The sequence below is a fragment of the Suncus etruscus genome, chromosome 5 (assembly GCF_024139225.1).
Source record: "Suncus etruscus isolate mSunEtr1 chromosome 5, mSunEtr1.pri.cur, whole genome shotgun sequence".
Classification (NCBI taxonomy): Eukaryota; Metazoa; Chordata; class Mammalia; order Eulipotyphla; family Soricidae; genus Suncus; species Suncus etruscus.
In genome coordinates, this window is record NC_064852.1 from 122,867,482 (window position 1) to 122,886,001 (window position 18,520).

The following is an 18,520-nucleotide window of genomic DNA, read 5'->3' on the forward strand; positions in this document are numbered from 1 at the left end:
ACAGTCTGGCAGTTCTTCAGGTTTGTTTAAACAGTATTCCTAGGTTATAGCCACTCCTAGCTATATATTACCAGGAGGAATGAGAGCCCACAGCTACACTAAAATTGTACTCTGTTCTTAGGAGCACTATACATAATAGTGCTAAAACAAGGAAAAACTCAATGTCCAACTACTGGATATAGAAATGTGCTGATACACACTCCATAGTGGATGAACTTGGGAAACATGCTAAGTGAAAGGAGAGTAACACATATATGTTTCCACTTATATGAAATACTCAGAATAAACCATTTCCAGAGACAGAGTAGATTAGTGGTTACCTAAGAAAGGGAAGTGCACTGGAGGGGACAATAAGGGGAACAGAGTTTCTTTCAGGAGTCAGGAGACAGTTCTAAGCTTGTGGGTGAATTGTATTATATGAGGATTGAATCTAAGTAAAATTGACTTTAATAAAAATCACTTCTGGAGCTTTGTAAAATTACAGGTGAAAACTCAGCCTTGGCTTCCTGAATTTGTTTCATTGTTCATAAATTATTTTGTATAAATAATTAAATCATAATAGTGTCAATCATTTGTAGAGAATTTCTGCGATATAAATACTCTCACCCACTTTGACATAAAACATATTGCTTTTATAGTGAAGAATATAATGTATCTCACTTTTAATGACTATGAAGTCTGTTACATTAATTTTATTTTTAATCTCCCAGGTCATTGCTTAGACTTTGCAGCGATGTTGGATAAAGAAGCCAAACCCTACAAAGTTGATCCTTTTGTCATTACAATTAAGTTTCTGTTGGGGTAAGTTTTATATCTGTGGTAGTGATTTTATTGACCTTATATATTAAACATGTTTACTTCTAAACATGGGCATTATTCCTTTACTAATGATAATAATAATTAGTATTCAAGAATCTGAAATATTCAGGGGCCAGAAAGTGGCTCAAAGGCTTCCCAGTCAGTGCTCAGGGTCCCAAGGGCACTTTCCAAATGGCACGCTACACCATTTGGTTGAATGCTAGGGCCAGAGGATGCTGTGTCACTCAGGTCTCATCATGCGTGGGACCATCAGAGCCACCCTGATTGGTGCTCTGGGTGTCTCCATGCCTGCATTCAGAAATGTTTAGAGGGTCGTGTGGTACCAGGTCTCTAACAGTGATTGCGCATTTCCTCAGCCCTAACATTCCTTACTTTTTTTTAAACTTTATTGATTGATTCATTCATTTATTGGTTTGGGCCATACCCAGTGGCACTCGGGGTTACTCTTTGCTCTGCACTCAGGAATTGCTCCTGGCAGGCTGGGGGACCATATAGGATGCTGGGTCCCTCCTGTATTGGCCACATGCAAGTCAAATGCCCTACCACTGTGCTATCTCTCCAGCTTCTAGCATTCCATTCCTTTTTTTTTGGTTTTTGGGCCACACACGGTGGTGCTCAGGGCTCCTGAGCTATCTGCTCAGAAATAGTCCCTGGCAAGCATGGGGGACCATATGGGACGCTGAGATTCGAACCAACCACCTTAGGTCCTGGGTCGGCTGCTTGCAAGGCAAACGCCGCTGTACTATCTCTCCGGCCCCAGCATTCCATTCTTAATGTATTCAATCTTTGTGGGGTTTTGTTTGTTTGTTTAAGATTCAATACTGAAGCATCCTCTGTCAATACAACTAGCTTTTTAATAAGGAGTTGTGTGTGGATATGAGTGTGTGTGCATGTACATGCACTGCAAGAGAAAATTTAACAGTTAATAAATTATTTTTAATGAACAATACCAATATGGAACTCTATGCCTGCCAAAATTTAGACCATAGAACAAAATTTTGAAATTTTTTTTATTTGACAAAGATCAATATTTATTATTCAAATTTCATCCAGGATAAAGATGAAGATAACTGAAGATAATCAATTTTCGTTAAGGATAAATTATTTGTTTTCCAAAAGGAATTGAATTTACTTTATAGTATAATAAATTAAGAATCAGATAGTAAGAACTTTGATGATTGCATAATTAAAAACACCTCAAATATTAAATTCCTCAGTGTCACTTAAATTTTTTTCCTCTTTTTTATTTTCCTTCCAGATATAAATGGTTTAAAGAAATATGGGATATGCTCTTGCTACCAGAACTAGATGCCATGTTTTTAACTAGTCAGAGTATGTGTTTCCCCCTCGTGTCCTTGATTCTCTTTCTGTTCGGAACATGTACTGCCTACTGGGGTGGCCTGCTCTCTTCTACATCTATGAAACTCCTGTCTGCATTGTGGCTCGCTTTGAAAAGGTAAGGAGTGGATGACCAAAGCTTTCTCCTCCTCCTAATATAAGGGGGAAAATATTGGAAACTAAATTTACTTTATTTAACTATACTTTTCAAGGAAAGATGGTAGAAGAGGATATCATCAGATGGCCAAACATGGATTGATGTCCAAAGTTATGTCTTCATCAAAGATAATCATTATCTTAGTTAAATTGTATATTGCATGTTCAGTAAAAATATTTTGATAAATTATACAAGTTTTCAACATCAATTTTAAACCTTTTCAAGTAAAAAATATTTTCCTGACAATCTGGTAGGTTTTTAGTCAAATCTGAGAGCAAGAGATACTATCAAGATATTTAGGATCAGATTATCTGAAATCTGAAAGTGCTTCAAAAACATTGCGGAGGCTCAAAGAGGCCCCCAAACAGTTTTGAAGTTATTGGTTGGCTTTTGCGGTAAAGCCTAATTCGTTGTCACTCCTCATGGAGAATGTGGTACAATTCACTGTCACAGTGTGTTAAGCCAGGATGGTTCTTCCTCCATCCTTTAGAGGTGCTTCTGACATTAATACCATCACATGTCTTAGTGATCTAGAGATTTTAAAAAATTGAAAACTGCTCCTTCTAGCCATGTTGGATGTATATACTGCACATGGCTTGTAATGCTACCTTTTGTAGCATTCTTCTTAGCACAAATATCACCCGGAGTATATCTACATATAAGGGGAGCTCTCTATCACAGTGGATATAGAACTCAAAACCAATTATGTGCCTCCTTCATCCTTTGTCTTTATTTTTAAAAACTCTGTTATTTGCATAGAATTAAGCAGGAGAGACCAGCAGAATAATCTCTTTTTCATTTGTGGCTGTTTCAATAACCTTCAACATTCTTTTAAAAAGCTTTATTCTTTTTCTAGACCTGCTGAGCTTCCTAAAGATATCAAGACAGTATCACCAGATTTGCCCTGTTTGATTGTTGTTTTGATTATAGTTAGTTGGACAACATGTGGAGCATTTGCCATATTTCTGACGTATCTTTACTATTTATTTAAGGTATGTCATATCAGTGACCAGATTTTGTATTGGGCAGGTATAGAATTCTATATAGATATTGTTCATTTAAAAATATTTACTGCTGGGGCCGGAGAGATAGCATGGAGGTAAGGCATTTGCCTTTCATGCAGGAGGTCATCGGTTCGAATCCCACCGTCCCATATGGTCCCCCGTGCCTGCCAGGAGCAATTTCTGAGCCTGGAGCCAGGAATAACCCCTGAGCACTGCCGGGTGTGACCCAAAAACCACAAAAAAAAAAAAAAATGTACTGCTGCAATAATCTTTATAATAGGTTTAAGTGCAGTTTTTTGTTTTAACATTTGTTATTTAATATTTATATATTTAACCTAAATTATATATTTATATATTTTATATATAATATATATTTATATATTTTACCTAAAATTATTCATGAGTTAAGTTTCCTTGTTAAAAAAAGCAGAAAATACACCTATTTCATATTGCTTTTTGTTTCTTGCAACTAATGTTTTTAAAATTTACTTGAACAATAGCTGACTTAATAAATATGCATCCATTTGAATATAGGTTTTTAATAGACAAAATTACATCAGTGGGATCAAGCTATCATACTGAGATAATGTAGAATATTATAAATGTTGCTAAAGAATCAGAAGACAATAAAAAATAATTAGGTTGATAATTTTACTGAGGAAGTGACAAATATTTCCAAGAAAGCTGAAGCTCTTGCAGAAATTTCTGGGTCATAGAAGTACATGTTGCTCACATTAATCTATTTTTTTAATGGATCCATAATTTAGCTAGGATCTCTGTAGGAAAGTTAAAGCAGTAGGAAAGTTTGTGAGAATAAATTCTACTTGTAAGAAGAAATAAGGCGCACAGCTACCTAAGGGGTTGAGAAGGAGTAGCCCGATCATTGAGGAATAACTTTTCTTTTTGGCAGAATTTAAGTTCAGAACTTACAGTGCCTCCTATTTCTCCTTTGTGTTAAAGACCTTTATCTTTCCGGTGTCTGAGTGTTCATGACTCCTTTTCGAAGTGAAATGTTTTGGGTGATTTTGGCACTACTGAGTCCAATTTTGGTGGAGAAGGTGATGACAGATGCCAGTGTGTTCACTGGTGTGTTCTCTTCAGAGGAACTTGATTGAATGATGGGTCCAGTCACCATTTTTTTTCTATTTCTTGAAACTATCATTTAGCTGCTTCAGTAAAATCACCCTCTTGCTTCTGTGGTATTGTGTGAGGAAGACCAGGAATGACACTGGTCAGAGCTACCTCACATCCTGACTCAAGAGGGTTTTTTTTTCCCTTCTGTGGTTCAATAGTTTTAGTGGTACATCTTCATTATAATGTCTAGGCCTCTTGATATCATCCTCTCAAATAGCCCCATTCTTACTTCCAACTGGTTTTGTGACGATAACAAAAACCTTTTCTTTTTTTCCAAATCCTAGATTTCTCTGCTTAATATTTCCTCTTATACATAGCCTTTCTTTCATAGCTTTCATTTATCATTATATAGTATATTGGGTGTATATATAAATTTCACTGACAAGAACAGAATTTTGGCTACAGTGGGGCTTCCTTTTAACATTTTAACCTTAGGGTTGCTCTTTTGAACCTTTTCATATGGGGCGCTGGGGATAAAACCTGGGTCAACTGTGTCCCAAACAACCATTCTACACATTTACCTGAATAGCCTTTGTTTCTTCAGATTTCTTCTCAACTTCTCAACTTTTATTTGGAGAGTTGAGACCAGAATGAATAATATATATATTTAAATGATGCTTTATTTGCATATTCTTTTAACTTTTAAACAAAAACATGTTATAGTTTTTAGTTTTCCAAAGAAAATTTGCCTTATCAGAACAAAATTATTTAGAGCTAATTAAATTTCTTCAGACACTACAAGTATAGAAAAGATGGATTTTTTCCAAGGAGTTGTTTTAAGTGGTTAAATAAATTTTATTTAAATAAATGGCTCATTTTGTTTCAAATGTAATAGTAATTTCTTTTTCCTTAAGATTGTTCATCTGCAAGCCAGCCTAACGACCTTAAAAAATACCCAGACTCTGGTAAGTTTTATTTGCACAGTTTTACATTATACTAATAGGAAAATAGTTTGTTTTTTGTTTTTTTTTTTAGTAACTAAGGATTTTACATTATTTTAGTATGTAAGATGAAAGAACCTAATGAATATAAGAATAGACTTAGATGATCTTCATTTAAAAAAAAATTTAGTACTTACATTTTCTTTTCTTTTTTTTTATAATTTATCTTATTTTATTTTATTTTTGGTTTTTGGACAATACTCCCACAGTGCTCAGAGGTTACCCCTGGCTCTATTCTAAAAATCAGTCCAGGCAGACTCAGGGACCATATGGGATGCTGGGGATAGAAGCCTGGGTCAACTATGTGTCAGCCAAGTGCTCTGCGCATTGTACTATCTCTCTCTCTATCCCTTTCCTTTTGTTTTTAGTTTTATAAATAATCTTTTAATTTTTATCTCAAGTAGTTATCTCAAGTAGAGGATACATAAGCCTGAGCAATGAAAGTATTTTTATCATTTTTAAATACAAAACATTAGTATTTTAATTTCTCTAGTTGAAAATATGTAAGTAGTATATTATTTATATTATTCCAGTATCTATAAGATGTACTTCATTCTCAGTCTCTGTACTTTCTCTGGAGTGAAATTTCAGAATGAGTATATATTATTTTTATCTACCCAACATATGTTAAAATACTTATAAGCAGTTTCAGTATTTCATATCAATCTGGTACAGAAATATGTATTTGTTTACTTGCTAATTATGATGCTAAATAAAACAGTAGACTTAGAGCTTATTTGTTATCTTGATTGCTTCTTTCTTCATAGAATGCCAAAATCTCTAAGCGAAATGAAAAAAAATCCACTCTGCCTAAAGACTCTACAGGAAATGAAAAAAAATCCACTCTGTCTAAAGACTTTACAGGAAATGAAAAAAAATCCACTCTGCCTAAAGACTCTAAAGACTCAGTATGCCATCTTCATTTATCTGTCAGCGATGTTGAGGATAGTCTTCACATGCACAGAACTGTGATCAATTTGTTCACATGGATTGTATTAATCAGCATGCCATCCTTAATTTATTGGTTTAAAAATCTCAGGTACGTTGGATTTATAAATCTATAACGTGTATAGTTCAAACAATAAGTATCTTATCTCTAGACAGTAATGACTCATAAGTCTTTTCAAGACCAATAGACCCATATTTCCTCCTTTACCAAAAATAAACTTGGGAGTACCTGGGAGTATAAACTCCCCTAAGTTTGCCTCTAAATTGGGCCTTTGATTCGGCTCAGCTGTAAGGGCACTTCCCCTGCATAACTGAGGCCCTGATTTGATTCCTAAAACCAGGGCTAGGGGTGAGCAGGAGAGAATCCATAAGGTAAGGTACTTGCTATGAATGCTACCCACCTGTTTCAGTCCCTGGCATCTCATATGGTCCTCAGAGCATCACCAGAAGTGACCCATGCTGGTCCAAAAGCAAATAAAAGGGAGGAGGTATTTCTTTTTCTTTTTCTTTTTAATAATATCTTTAAGCACCTTGATCACAAACATGTTTGTAGTTGGGTTTCAGTTAAAAAAAAAAGAACACCTCCCTTCACCAGTGCAACATTCCCACTACCAATGCCCCCTTCTTTAACTTTCCCCATCCCCTGCCTATATTTAAGACAAGCTTTCTATTTCTCTCATTCACTACCATTGTTATATAGTTGTTTGTGTAGTTAGTGTAGTTTCTCTAACTGAACTCACCACTCTTTGTGATAAGCTTCATAGAGGAGATGTTTCTTAATTTAATTCTATTTTACTTGAATCTAGGGGTAGACATTTCTTTTGGGGGACTTTCAGATATGAAGGTATACTTTTTTTTAGACTTAAGCTATTTATTATATAATTGTCTTTTGTGGTTTTCAATTCATGATCAAATTTTGTTTTCTTAAATTTGGGGAAAGCAAATTTAGAAAGTTCTCTCTTCACATCTCCCTTCAACACATTTTGTGTCCTCTCCTAAACATATTGCTCCCTCTTCTCTCACATTTCTCTAAATTCTACTTAACTACAAATTTATATTAATCATAAACAATATGTTTTTTTATTTTAATAACCATGTTTACAAACATGTTTGTAGTTGAGTTTCAGTTATAAAAAAAAGAACACCCCCCCAGGGGGCTGGAGAGATAGCATGGAGGTAAGGCATTTGCCTTTCATGCAGAAGGTCATCGGTTCGAATCCTGGCATCCCATATGATCCCCTGAGCCTGCCAGGAGTGATTTCTGAGCATAGATCCAGGAGTAACCCCTGAGCGCTGCTGGGTGTGACACAAAACAAAACCCCCCCCCAAAAAAAAAACCACCCTCCTTCACCAGTGCAACATTCCCACCACCAATGCCCTCCATCTTCATCCCCCCGCTTGCCTGCATTCAGGACAGCATTCTATTTCTCTCACTCACTACCATTGTCATGGTAGTTGTTAGTGTAGTCATTTCTCCAACTGAATTCACCACTCTTTGTGGCAAGCTTCATATCATGGGCCGAACCTTTCATCCCTCATCTCTGTTGTCTCTGTATTTTTACAAGAATGTTTTTTACTTAAAACCCATAGATGAGAGAGACTATTCTGTTTCTATCTCTCCTGGTATGTTCTTTATTTTTTTTAATGTTTTTCATATACTGAGTAAAAATAAATGATCACTGTCTCACTGCTGAAAACTGTCCCTTGCTTTACTACCACCAGATAATTGAATGAGACCCTAGACTTCCCTCTAAGATTATTTCTAAAATAATCAGCTATTAGCAAGTTTTTTTTTAATAAGCCACCTAGAGACCAGGACAATAGTATAGCAGTCTAGGACACTTGCTTTGCATGCAGCCAATCCCATTTTGATCCCTGGCACCTTATATGGTCCCCCAAGATCTGCTAGGGAATAATCCCAGAGTGTAGAACTAGAAGTAAACCTTAACATTACCAGGTGTAACAAAAAAGAAAACCCACATCCAAAATTAAATGTAAACATTTTGATTTTTACTTTTTTATATTTTAGCACTGATATAAAACTTTCAATTTATCTAAGTGCCTGAATTTCTTTATGAAAAAAAACTTTGGTCAAACCCAATTTAGTTAAATAATTAATTGACATTACCTTCTTTTGTCCTCAATCAAGATTTAAATTTGGGGAGAAAATTATGTAAGGTCACAAATTTATAGGTATCAATTATAGAAAAAATTAATGCATTGTATATATTTTCATTTTAGTAGTCCCTGAACATATTGTTCATATAAAACCTTGAGTATTCAGATTATATATGTTAGAAATTATTTGTCAAAGATTACATGAACTTTTTAGAGTTCCTTTTTATAATCTGAATTGTTACTAGAATTTAATTTGATTAGTTCTGCTGAGTGTGTATGTGAAATAAAATGTTTTATTGAAAAAATTCAGAGAGATATGAGGTGGAAGTGGGGAAGAGAGAGAGAGTGAGAGTGAGAGAGAGATGTAGACATGTTTAAGAGAGAACACAGACTTGAATAGCAAGCAAGCCTCAAACAGCAGTTGGAAGTTTCCGTGTGATTTCTCCCAAAGTGTTTTGGCCTCAAGTTCTCCAGCTCTAGTTCTCTCACATACCTAAAAATGAATTGGGGGGGCCGGGCGGTGGCGCTAGAGGTAAGGTGCCTGCCTTGCCTGCGCTAGCCTAGGACGGACCGCGGTTCGATCCCCCGGCGTCCCATATGGTCCCCCAAGCCAGGAGCGACTTCTGAGCACATACCCAGGAGTAACCCCTGAGCGTCACCGGGTGTGGCCCAAAAACCAAAAAAAAAAAAAAATGAATTTGGTTATTGCCACAGGGAAAATTAATTTTAAACAATATCTATTTAGTTGATATTTGTTTTTTTCTCTTTGATAGTTATTACTTTAAGCTTAATCCTGATCCATGCAGACCTTTGGCATTTGTGCTTATTCCAACTATGGCAATTCTTGGAAATACTTTCACCGTTTCAATAAAATCAAGGTAATCTTTCTCCCCCTCACCTCTGTTACTTTTGTATTTGAGACAGGATCGTATTCCTAATTACCTACAATATTTTTATCAGTAAGACTTTAATAGTAATCATGATTTATTATATAGCTTATACTTAAGTGTATTATACTTTTCTTGATTCTTAATTTTACTGCTATGATGTAATAGGTTTTTTTCCTTTAAAAACTTAACTCTTTAAAGATTTGAAATTTATATATGCTTCCAAGAACTAAAAGAAGACTGACTGGAAATGTAGGTGAAATAAGATTAATCATAATTTGATCTTTCTTTAAATTGAATAATGGAAATGTGATGTCATCATATAGTTAGTAAATATATATGTCTAAAATTTATATTAAAGTATTTTGTGTTCTGAGGACCTTTTCAGTTGATTCTGGTTTATGTTTCCAGATACTCTAAAACCAAACAGACCTAGAATTTACATTTTGGGTCCATCATTTAATAGATATTTGCCTTGAAGCAAGCTTCTTACCCCTTTTAATCACAGTTTAGTAATTTTCAGAGGAAAAAAAATGATAATTTTCCCTATTATTTTCCTTTTAAAACTATTTATTGGGGCTGAAGAGATAGCATGGAGGTGAAGCGTTTGCCTTACATGCAGAAGGACAGTGGTTCGAATCCCGACATCCCTTATGGTCTCCCGAGCTGCTAGGTGTGATTTCTGAGCATAGAGCCAGGAGGAACCCCTGAGTGCTGCCGGGTGTGACCCAAAAACCAAAACCAAAAGCAAAACAAAACAAAAAAAACACCAACCTATTTATTGTCAGAGCTGGGATGATATTAAGGCAAGTTCACACCCTGGCTCAAAACCTGGTATCCTATTTGGTCTCTGAAGCACAGCCAGGAGTGAAACAAAGGGTACGTGTAGCCCCAAAACACAAAGGGGCTGGAAAAATAGTGCAGTGGGTAGGGCACTTGCCTTGCACACATCTGACCCAGCTTCAATCCCCAGCATCCCATGTTTCCTAGATCACCATCAGGAGTAATTCTTAAGTATAGAGCCAGGAATAAATACTAAGCAATTGGGTGTGGTCCCAAAACAAAAACAAACAAATGTATTACCAATAATACCAGAGAAAATACTAGTAAGGCACATGCCTTGTATGCCCTGATGATTCTGTTTGGATACCTGATACCACATGATCTCCTGAGCATCATCAAACATCAAGCATCATTTCCCTGGAAGTCTCTTGCTCCACATCACCACCACCAGCTGTGGCCCTGGAAGGTCCCAGAGCACTAGCAGATTATCTCCTTTAATCTCCAGCACTGCATCCTTGCCAGGTCTTCACATGAACTGGCCTTCTGAGCACCATTTAAGAAATCTCCACCCCAAAATTATTGTATATGCCATTGTCAAGAATTTTGGATGCTTTTTTATTTGACAGTTTGATCTTGTTTGGTTATGGGTGGTTGTTTTTTCGTTTTGTTTTTTGTTTTGTTTGTTTGCAATCATAAGAGTTTAAAGAAATGTCTGTGTTAGATCTTGGTTTACTTTACACATTATTCCACATGGAGGAATATTCTTAAATTCATGTAGGCACCTAAAACAGAATAGTACCAAACACAATTTGTACTATGCTTTTATATCTGCACCTACATCCTATGATAAAATATAATATGTACATTTTGTATCATGCAAGATTAATTATGTTAATAAAATTAAACAATCATACTATAATAAACTTTTTGATAATGTAGTTTTCTATCAAAATACTTTATTGTGTATAATATTTTTGACCCCACTTGACTTTAGAGAACCAAAACTGTGGAAAGTTAAAACATAAAAGAAGAGAACTAATGTTTTATTTATGTTAGGGTCAATTTCCCTGGAAAGAATTAATAAAATAAAATTTTAGTATTTTTTATGACAAAATTTAAGTTTCTGAGATTGATTATTGTACTTAATAAGTATAATAATATTAAATATTTTTAGGCTAGAAAAATAGTTCAGAGAGCTGGAATACATACTTTGCATGTGAGAGCCTCAAGTTTGAACCCTATTATCACTTCCTTTCCCAATATAACACCACACAGTCCCATGGGCACCATCAGAGTGACCCCTAAACACCAAGCCAATTGTCGCTCCCAGAGACCTCCAGGTGTGACCCAAGGAAAAGGGGAAAGTTTATATCTTTTCAAGCCAGAATGTGACTTGTATTGATCTTTTTTTAAATTATGGATATTAAATTTATTACATGAAAATTAACTTCATCTAAACTACTTTCTTAAAGGCACTTAAAATGTATTCTTTTTGCTCATAATGTAACTTATATAATAACACAATTCTCTGTGTCTTTACAGTAAGTTACTGAAGACAACTTCACAGTTTCCACTTCTTCTGGCTGTTGGTGTGGTTGCTTTCGGGTCAACACACTTATATAGGGTTCCAAGTTTTGTCTTCATTCCTCTTTTGCTCCATGCTTTATGCAACTTTATATGATATTGGTTTCAAGGGATGTTAAAGGGCAAGTGATTGGAAATGTGCTGCTCTGTTGATGAAGATAACTAAGTCCTTCTGAGAAGACAAGTCTATTTTTACAGTGTTGGAGGACATTAGTTTTGTAATGCTTGAGGAAAGTAGTTTAAGCATGGTTTTGCTTTGTGGTATGGTACTTGTGTGCTGGTAATGTTTCAAAAATGGTTGTGTTGGCTTCTGTCTTCGAGGACTCTGCATATCAGCTAGTCTGCTGGATTGGCCACAGCAAGGATGTTCTAGATACATGACAGTGTAGTGTTATTTGTAATCTCACCTCTAGCATTCTGCTCATTTCATCAAAGTTCCCACCATGAAATGGGTTTCTGAAGATTTACTACTATATACATCTTGAGAAATGAATATTAAAAACTTTTATGAATTTATAGCTGTTAGCTTTCTCAAAAATAAAATGTCTACTAAGTCTTTGGTCAGTTTTGGCAGCCATAGGGAACAAAGTAGCCCTTTGTTTTCTTAGATATATGAAAATATAACTTTTAATTCTAAAAGACTTGGGTTCTTTTGGTAACCAATGTAATATTGATGGATGAAAACAATATCCAGATTCGAGATATTTTATTACTTCCCAAATAAAAAATTTTATATTTATTATGGGTGCATATTACAAGACTATTTAAGGAAAAGATTTTTCTATTGCTAAATTTAAAGAAGTTTTTCATAGATATTAACTAACATTAGAGTAGTTCATTCAGTTCAGTACAATTGTATTTAATTCAGTGGTTACCAAAAGTGCCTCAGGTCATGAGTATTATTAAAATAATTAAATTCCAGGAACTGGAATTTAGTTAGTTAGTATAGGGGTTAAGACACATACAACAGACCCTAATTTGATCCTCAGTACCATGTTTCTCCAAGTAACACTAGGAATGATCCCTAAGCACAGTCAGAAATATCTCCTGTTCATTTTCAAGTGTGGCCCAAAGCCCACAATAAGTAGTTAAAACTACAGTATTCAGAAAAGATCAAGTTTGCATGAGTTTAGACTACTCTAAGAAAAGCCAAGCAGAGTGATTAGTACCATATTTGTTGTTAAGAATTATACTTACGGGGGCCGGGCGGTGGCGCTAGAGGTAAGGTGTCTGCCTTGCCTGCGCTAGCCTAGGATGGATCGAGGTTCGATCCCCGGCATCCCATATGGCCCCCCAAGCCAGAGGCAACTTCTGAGTGCATAGCCAGGAGTAACCCCTGAGCGTCACCGGGTGTGGCCCAAAAACCAAAAAAAAAAAAAAAAAAAGAATTATACTTACTATTGAGAGATAATAGACAAACCATTGACCCATTCAAAATATAGGTATATATAGTAAACAGAAATAAATGTGATGTGTTATTCCCCAAGTTTAACAATGAAATTTTTATTTATGTTGGCAAGATGATTGCTATTACAGATACGAGAATCATTTTTTTTTTTTCAGTTTCAATTGCAGCTCACTTTTACCACAAAAACTAGGAAAGAGTTCATGATGCTTGGTTTCTTTGCCTGATGCTAGATTCACCTCAGGCTGAGATGTACCTCACTCTTGGACTCCCTCTCCAATAGGGTATATGCTGTAATTTTCCAAAACCTCTCAAAATCCTTAAGTCCCCACAGTCCCACAGTCATACCTGTGATTTTTCAGTCCTGCAAGTACCCAGTGTGATGCTGCAACTGCCGTGTTCCTTTTCCCCGCCTTTCACCTGAGATCCGTTGCAGTCTCCAGACTCAACTCTTAGTTAGAGGTTATCCCCACTTCTCTACCTAGAAAGGGACACCCCAGTTTTCTTCTAAGTTGCTCCTCTGGTCTTTGCAGTTTGGCATTAGTTGAAGAGTGTCTTGCTGTCATTTATGAGGGTTATAAGTTTGTTCAATTCTATTGTTGTCTTTCCCAGCATAATGCCTATTGGTCACTGTTCATATTGTCATTTATTTTGAACATTAAAGGGAGGGAAATGATAACCACAAAGTGGATATGATGGACTCCAAGCATTCATTTGAGAGAAGCCATAAAAGGGATTAAACATAAAATGTGTACTCAGTACCTGAAAGAAAAGTAATTCTTAGATTAGGCATTTGCCCAGTGGGATACCAGATATATATTTAAACAAGGACACATTTGCCTAGTTATTCTTAAACTCATAAACAGTTTTTATATAGTTATCTTTTGGTTTAGGAAAGTTATGCATTTCCTAGGTATGGTTGACATATTTCTTAGATGTAGCATAATATTGATGCTTATATACATAGATTAGTGATCACATTAAGTATACTTAGTAGTATATAGCTTTTTTCTTATTTTGATAACTTTTTTTGCTCTTTTTTGTTTGTTTGTTTGTTTTGGAGTCACACCCGGCAGCGCTCAGGAGTTACTCCTGGTTCTGTGCTCAGAAATCACCCCTGGCAGGCTTGGGGGACCATATGGGATGTCGGGATTTGAACCGTCGTCTGTCCTGGGTTGATTGTGTGCAAGACAAATGCCTTACCACTGTGCTGTCGCTCTGACCCCTTATTTTGATAACTATTAAGATACACTGTCACATGGTGTATTTTTTAATTGATATTATAGTTGGATTTCAAATTATAGGCTAAATGTGTCTTATTACTTAGGTACATGTATGCATAGACCTTGAGAAAATGGATTTATTCTATGGCATCCATACTCATTACATTCAAACATTGACCTGAATGAAGCCTCCTTGTTTGACATTTCTCAAGAATGAAATGGAACTGACTTATATTTTTCATTTGTGCATGTAACATTAGCTTTTTTAGTTTCTTTTGTTTTTTTTGGAGGGGCCACACCCGGTGTCCCTCAGAGGTTACTCCTGGCTATGCGTTCAAAAATTGCTCCTGGCTTGGGGGACCATATGGGACATCGAGGGATTGAATCACGGTCCATCCTAGGCTAGCGCGGGCAAGTCAGATGCCTTATCCCTTGTGCTACCACTCTGGCCCCAACATTAGCTTTTGTTGTTGTTGTTCTTGTTGTTGTTGTTGTTTTGTCACACCCAGTGGAGCTCAGGGGTTACTTCTGCCTCTGTGCTCAGAAATCAATCCTGGCAGGCACGGGGGACTATATAGGATGCCCAGATTCAAACCACCATCCGTCGTGGATTGGCTGCTTCCAAAGCAAAAACACCTTACTGCTGTGCTATCTCTCCAGCCAGGAATATTAGCTTTTTTAAACAGTTTTTTTTTTTTTGGTTTTTGGGCCACACCCGGCGATGCTCAGGGGTTACTCCTGGCTGTCTGCTCAGAAATAGCTCCTGGCAGGCACGGGGGACCATATGGGACACCGGGATTCGAACCAACCACCTTTGGTCCTGGATCGGCTGCTTGCAAGGCAAACGCCGCTGTGCTATCTCTCCGGGCCCTAAACAGTTTATTTTTAAGTTTATTTTTATCTTAGTAATTTATTTCCATGTTAGCATAGTTATTAAGACCTAGTCTTTCAGGACTGTTCGTGGATGCTAATTGAACAATATTTAACAACATTAGGTTGGATCTTTATTCTATACATACATATATGTTTATATATGCATATGTAAAATAAAGATGTTATTTATATATAATTACATATCACTACCTTTAGACAAGATCTTCATCATGTCCAGTTACACTTTAAGAACAAATCACTACCAGAAATGAGGTGGTAGGTTCTGTGTGAAGATTAACAAAAGTGATATTTCTTTTACCTGACAAAAATAACATTTTTTTCTCTTTAATTTACACATGGTTCCTATCAAATTTACCAGCCTGTCAGCTGCTAAAACAGCACAGCAGCATTAGCAATGTTAGTAAGAGTAACATCACTCTTACAGTTACAGTTAATAAGTAACATTACTCTTATTGTTACTCTTATAAGAAACTGCTTGTTAGAAGTTAGGAATTGTCTAATCCAGAAAATTTCTGAGCTCTGCTGTTAAAGTTTTTTTTTAGAGTTTGTTGAGTCCTTTTGCTTATCCAAATTATTTCTCGGCACAGGGATCGATCATACATTTCTATCATGTGTCTGATCCCTGGTACCACAGGAAATAAAAAGTTACTTTTTTTCTGTACTCTATTGCTGTTAACTATATAGTCTGGTTAGAGAAACCCTGACGATTTCTAGCTTTAGTAAAGTCTCCTTTTTAATTACTGTCAAGATTTGGTTCTGATAATATGATCAAAATTAGTTTTCATAATCTCTTTTTTTTCACACCAGAAATTAAAGGTCCTCTCTTTCTTGGATAGTTCAGAATCAAATTATCCAAAACAGTAACTCTAAAACATGTCACCTGGACAACACTGGTCTGGAATCTGATATCAATTAATCATCTATTGATTAATCTTTAAATTGTTAGTATTTTGCTCAGGTAAACTCAGATATCTATAGTGAAATATCTCTTCTTGATTGAGCTACTCGATGGTAGGAATGGTAAGGAACAAGGTTTTTATAGGCTTAATAAGTGCTTGTTGTTAATTATCCTGTTCCTCATGAGGAAAATAGTCTTTTCCATCATACTCACATCCTTATCTGAGGCAGATTATCTGACCTGTTTATTAGCCTCTTCCTGTGCTTCTCTTAACTCTTTATAGTTTATTCGTTTCACCTTCTCGTTAATTTGTATATAGAAGTTAGATTGCATAAAAGGAGGCAAAGCTAAATTTTTATTCAGTTTTTTAAAGGTCTGGGGGAAATGAGGGAAACATAAAAATTAAAAGATAGATCATGATGGGGATGGAGAGATGTATAGTGGGTAGCGTGCTTCTTTGCAGGCAGCCGACTCAGGTTCAGGCCCCTGAACCCCATCTGATTCCCTGAGCCTCGCCACAAGTGATCTCTGAGCACAGAGCCAGGGTTAAGCCCTCAGCACTGCCAGAGATGACCTGAAAACAAAGAGTGAGAGATAGGTTGTGGTTATTGATTCCTGAATCCCCAGGCATTTTCATCTTAAGCATTAAGTCTAAATTCACAGTGTCTTCTTTATTGTGAGGTTTAGTGTAGTGCTTTATAGTGCTGCCTTTACAATTTTCCTAGCTTGCCATTAAATCAGTTGAAATGTTGTTGGGACCTTCTATAATTGGGCACATGTTGATATTTCATCATCGCTTTTGTTTTATCTGTTTTAGTTTGTGAACTTACATCACAAAAAAAATTTGTGAGGCTTTTTGAGGAAAGTCAATTTATAAAACAAGGCATTTCTCATCATAGATGAAATAATAAAATTAGCTTTGTATTATTAAATTAGACTCTGAGAAAGTTCTCTGTCATGTAGATAAATTAAAAAGATGGACCAGAGTGATAGCACAGTGGGTAGGGTGTTTGCCCAGCACATGGCCAACCCAGGTTCGATCCACAGCATCCCATATGGTCCCCAGAGCACCACCAGAAATGACCACTAAGCACCACTGGCTATAATCCCAAAACAAAAACAAAAAAGTAGAAAGACTTGAACAAAAACAGTAAAATGATTGGAAGCTGAAATATTATTCTATTCTTTTTCATCAGAAGACTACATTTTAAATTTTATAATGATTTTTACTTACATAAATTACTCGTATAGTCTTTCTCAATATGTTTAAACAGACTTAGGAAATAGAGAGTCTGTGAGGTTTCTTACATCTTTATTTTTTATAAGGATGATAGAAAAGAGAGGTCAGTTGAGTAATCAGAACTGCATAAGTGTACTGAAAGTGCTCAGGAATTCATGTTTTTTGATAAATTACATTATGAAGATAGACTGTTTAACATGTTAACAATTTTAAGAATGAAAAACATATGCTATTATAACACTAATAGTATAATTGCATTTGTATACCTAGATTGATAGCATATGTTTTTCAAAAGTTGTATAACAATGTAAGCTACATTGTTATTTATGGTCAAAAAAATTTAATCAAATTGAGTATTTTCTTCAACTATTTGGCACTTAAGCTGCTAAAAATTACTATGATTTAAAGTACCAGATAACCAGTTAGTTTGTGATAACTGTGTACAGGACTTAAAAATCATAAGATATGGTACTTTTTAATATATGTGAGTTACTCCGTACTCATTCAGTACGTTGTGACATTGAACACTATGAAAAACTACATCTATTGATGTATTATAATTATCTTTCTAAATATGTGCTCATTTAATTCCTAGTATTATTTAAGAATGTTTAGAAGTAACAATTTTTATAAATTCATGACATTTTAATATCTTGGGTTTTAGTGTTTATATAAGAGTAATGGTACTTGTAAAAGATTTCTAGCAAAAGCATAGCACTATTAGCCATCAAAAGCCAAAATGATAGGCACATTTTTATATCCTGTTGCACTTCTTTCATTTCATATTGAACTTTGTACATCCCTTTTTTAAGGAAAAAAGGCACATTTGAACTTTTAGCACAAAACTCTACATTGCAAAATACAACTTACTAATATATAATACCTTTTTGCCACCAAAGTTAACTATAACTAAAATACCTCCAGATATTTTATGATATGCCAATGAAATTTTCTGATCATATTGGGATTAAAGCAAAAATAGCCTTTTTAGTATTTTTAATCTAGGATTTATATTAGTTATATAAATCATCAGATACCTTATTATCTGATTTTATTGGGTAAAAGTCTGTCAACCCAATAATGATTTTTAATGATGATAGTAATTAATCGAGTTAATCTTGCTTCAGATTCATTCTTTGATGTAAAA

General features: G+C 35.4%; 1 protein-coding gene across 1 annotated transcript in view; it reads left to right on the top strand.

Moving 5' to 3' along the window:
* The window catches only part of PGAP1 (post-GPI attachment to proteins inositol deacylase 1), an 80,845-nt gene extending 68,325 nt beyond the window's left edge, over positions 1 to 12,520 (top strand). Inside the window, exons 21-27 of the mRNA XM_049773180.1 lie at positions 711 to 801; positions 2,078 to 2,275; positions 3,171 to 3,306; positions 5,307 to 5,357; positions 6,161 to 6,432; positions 9,233 to 9,337; positions 11,672 to 12,520. Coding sequence (XP_049629137.1) covers positions 711 to 801; positions 2,078 to 2,275; positions 3,171 to 3,306; positions 5,307 to 5,357; positions 6,161 to 6,432; positions 9,233 to 9,337; positions 11,672 to 11,810 — 992 coding nt within the window. The 3' untranslated portion in view covers positions 11,811 to 12,520. The remainder of the gene's footprint in view (positions 1 to 710; positions 802 to 2,077; positions 2,276 to 3,170; positions 3,307 to 5,306; positions 5,358 to 6,160; positions 6,433 to 9,232; positions 9,338 to 11,671) is intronic.
* Positions 12,521 to 18,520: the final 6,000 nt, after the last annotated feature.